Source organism: Austrofundulus limnaeus, unplaced genomic scaffold, assembly GCF_001266775.1.
Source record: "Austrofundulus limnaeus strain Quisiro unplaced genomic scaffold, Austrofundulus_limnaeus-1.0 Scaffold41, whole genome shotgun sequence".
Lineage (NCBI taxonomy): Eukaryota > Metazoa > Chordata > Actinopteri > Cyprinodontiformes > Rivulidae > Austrofundulus > Austrofundulus limnaeus.
Window position 1 is genome coordinate 975368 of NW_013952443.1, and position 2156 is coordinate 977523.

Below are 2156 nucleotides of genomic sequence, written 5' to 3' on the forward strand. Positions count from 1 at the left end.
ATGTGGTAAAAATGTCATGACAATCCATCCACAAGTTTTTTAATAATGTTGTCCACAGACAGAACGACAGACATACGCGACCGAAAACATTACCTCGCCCTTGGTGAAGGTAATAAGAGAGAAGTAGTGCAACGACCCCACCGACACAGAAGACTTACCTCAGCAGTTTTTATTCAAAGACACTGACTCCAGTGGAGACCTGTGAAAATTCAGGCAACAGAAAGAGAATTTCTACCTGCTGCTGAGGATGGTTGTGTAAACGGAGCGAGGCTCGGCGCTGAAGAAGCTGAGAAGGTTCTCCTCAAGAACTTCCAGCTTTCCCTGAGAAAAGAGGACAGCACGCGGTCTCATCTTTTAGGGGCGATCTGGGTTTGTGCTCAAGAAAAGTAGAGAGCTTTCTTCCTCACTTTCTTTCTCGTCTCACACAATCTTTTAAGTGCTGATAATGTTTTGGGTTAGCTGCTCAGACAACAGGAGTCTGGAGATGACGTACATCCTGTCTCGACTCGACAACCTGAAGCTGAATCTTTTAACTGAACATCTGAAGCTGTCAGATATAAGAATCCAGACGCACAAAACAACTCTCTACTTTACGATCACATTTAAACCTCCTGAAGCAAACAAGTAATAAACGTTACCTTTCTAACCTCAGAGGGAGAAGTGATGATGAGATGACACCTACCATGGGTATTTGTTTCCGTCTCAGAGTCACCCGAAGCCGACGATCGATTCTTAGGTAGCATTCCTGAGCAGCAAAGGCAGGATACACTGTGGAGACGTGAGCGCTCGTCAAACAAACAGCTTTGTACACAATTAACAACCTAAACAACCGGAGAGGCTCACCATTCCTTTGGTCTTTGAGGTGCTGGTTGGTGTTTTTCCTCCGGGCTTCCTCCTGCTCCAGCAGAGACAACAGCCTCTCCTGCTCCTCACCGGAGCAGTTCATAAAGTCGTTCCAGGGCTAGAACACAACGAAGGGCAGTTTGTCTTTCACACAACAGTTCGTAATGTAGGGAAAAAAAGATGTCAAAGTGCATCTGAGCTCTCAGATAAGCGAGTCAGATGAGTACCTCCACGTAGTTTCCGTTGGGGCAGGCTTCAGTGAAGATGGACGGGATGGCCGGGTTACTGCAAACCTCCAGGTCATCTTTGGAGCACTCATCCTTCTCAAGAAGGTTGTCAAGATAGCGCGCTGAAGACAAAAACAAAACACAGACAGAGGTGTCGTGAGTCAAGCAATGATTCGTTGATGTTGGAAGTTTAAGAGATAACATAAGAGTTCAATTTTATCTATAGAATCAACGTTTCTAATGTCACCTATCACACAAGGCGTGGGGGCTGCAGAAGCTACAGGCCTTCAGCCCGCAGCGAATCTGATCATCAGATCAGACGAAATGAGAACTTACAGTTTTCCTGTCGACGAAGACTCTTCTTGCCTTTGGCACGCGGGATGAGTTCAGAGTTACGGATGGCTTGATTGATGTAGAACTGCTTCTTCTTGGCAGGAGACACTCGCTTGGCTGGAGAACAAGGCAGCGAGGCGCACTTACGCTCCTCTATCAGGCTGGAAGAACAGAGGACAAGAACATCAGAGTCTGTTTGACTCAGATGTTTAGAAGGAAATGCCAGCTGCCTTTTGCCTGTATTTATTTAACTTCAGCTGACTAATAACTGCGCTTCAAATTGTTTGCGAAGTTGCATTATCATTGACGACAGCTTTCTTAATTTATAACCAAGAATGATTTTTAAACTTCTTCACTTCTTCAGTGTTTTGGTGGCTCAAGGTGGAGAAAACTGATCCTGCAGCAGATTTACATGTAGGTCAGTGGGTCTGTGCATTGATATATATTACTGGATTGGGCATCATGWGACCTGGGCGTGCTTCGCAAGGGGGATTTTTATGCATTGAGCTAATACTAACACTAACCATTGAAATCAATGAACAGAACGTAGCACGGTGCAAACAAACGCTTTATAAATGTACAAATGGTACAAATATTTTGCTATAAACTGCATAAACTGTTACAGCATTGTTTACAAGATCTAAAAGGGTTATGTTTCACAGGTAAATATTACACATATTTGACCAAAATTAATTATTTTATTTATAAAACCTGTATGCTAACATTAAACAGCTTCAATGTTCATGTTTAACC

The 2156-nt window shown here is 43.6% G+C and overlaps 1 protein-coding gene across 1 annotated transcript in view; it reads right to left on the minus strand.

The window, feature by feature from the left end:
* r3hdm4 (R3H domain containing 4) overlaps positions 1 to 2156 on the minus strand; it is a 10259-nt gene that overhangs the window by 6471 nt on the left and 1632 nt on the right. Inside the window, exons 2-6 of the mRNA XM_014007288.1 lie at positions 1407 to 1564; positions 1071 to 1192; positions 844 to 961; positions 683 to 768; positions 236 to 321 (exon numbers count right to left, since the gene is read on the minus strand). Coding sequence (XP_013862742.1) covers positions 236 to 321; positions 683 to 768; positions 844 to 961; positions 1071 to 1192; positions 1407 to 1564 — 570 coding nt within the window. The remainder of the gene's footprint in view (positions 1 to 235; positions 322 to 682; positions 769 to 843; positions 962 to 1070; positions 1193 to 1406; positions 1565 to 2156) is intronic.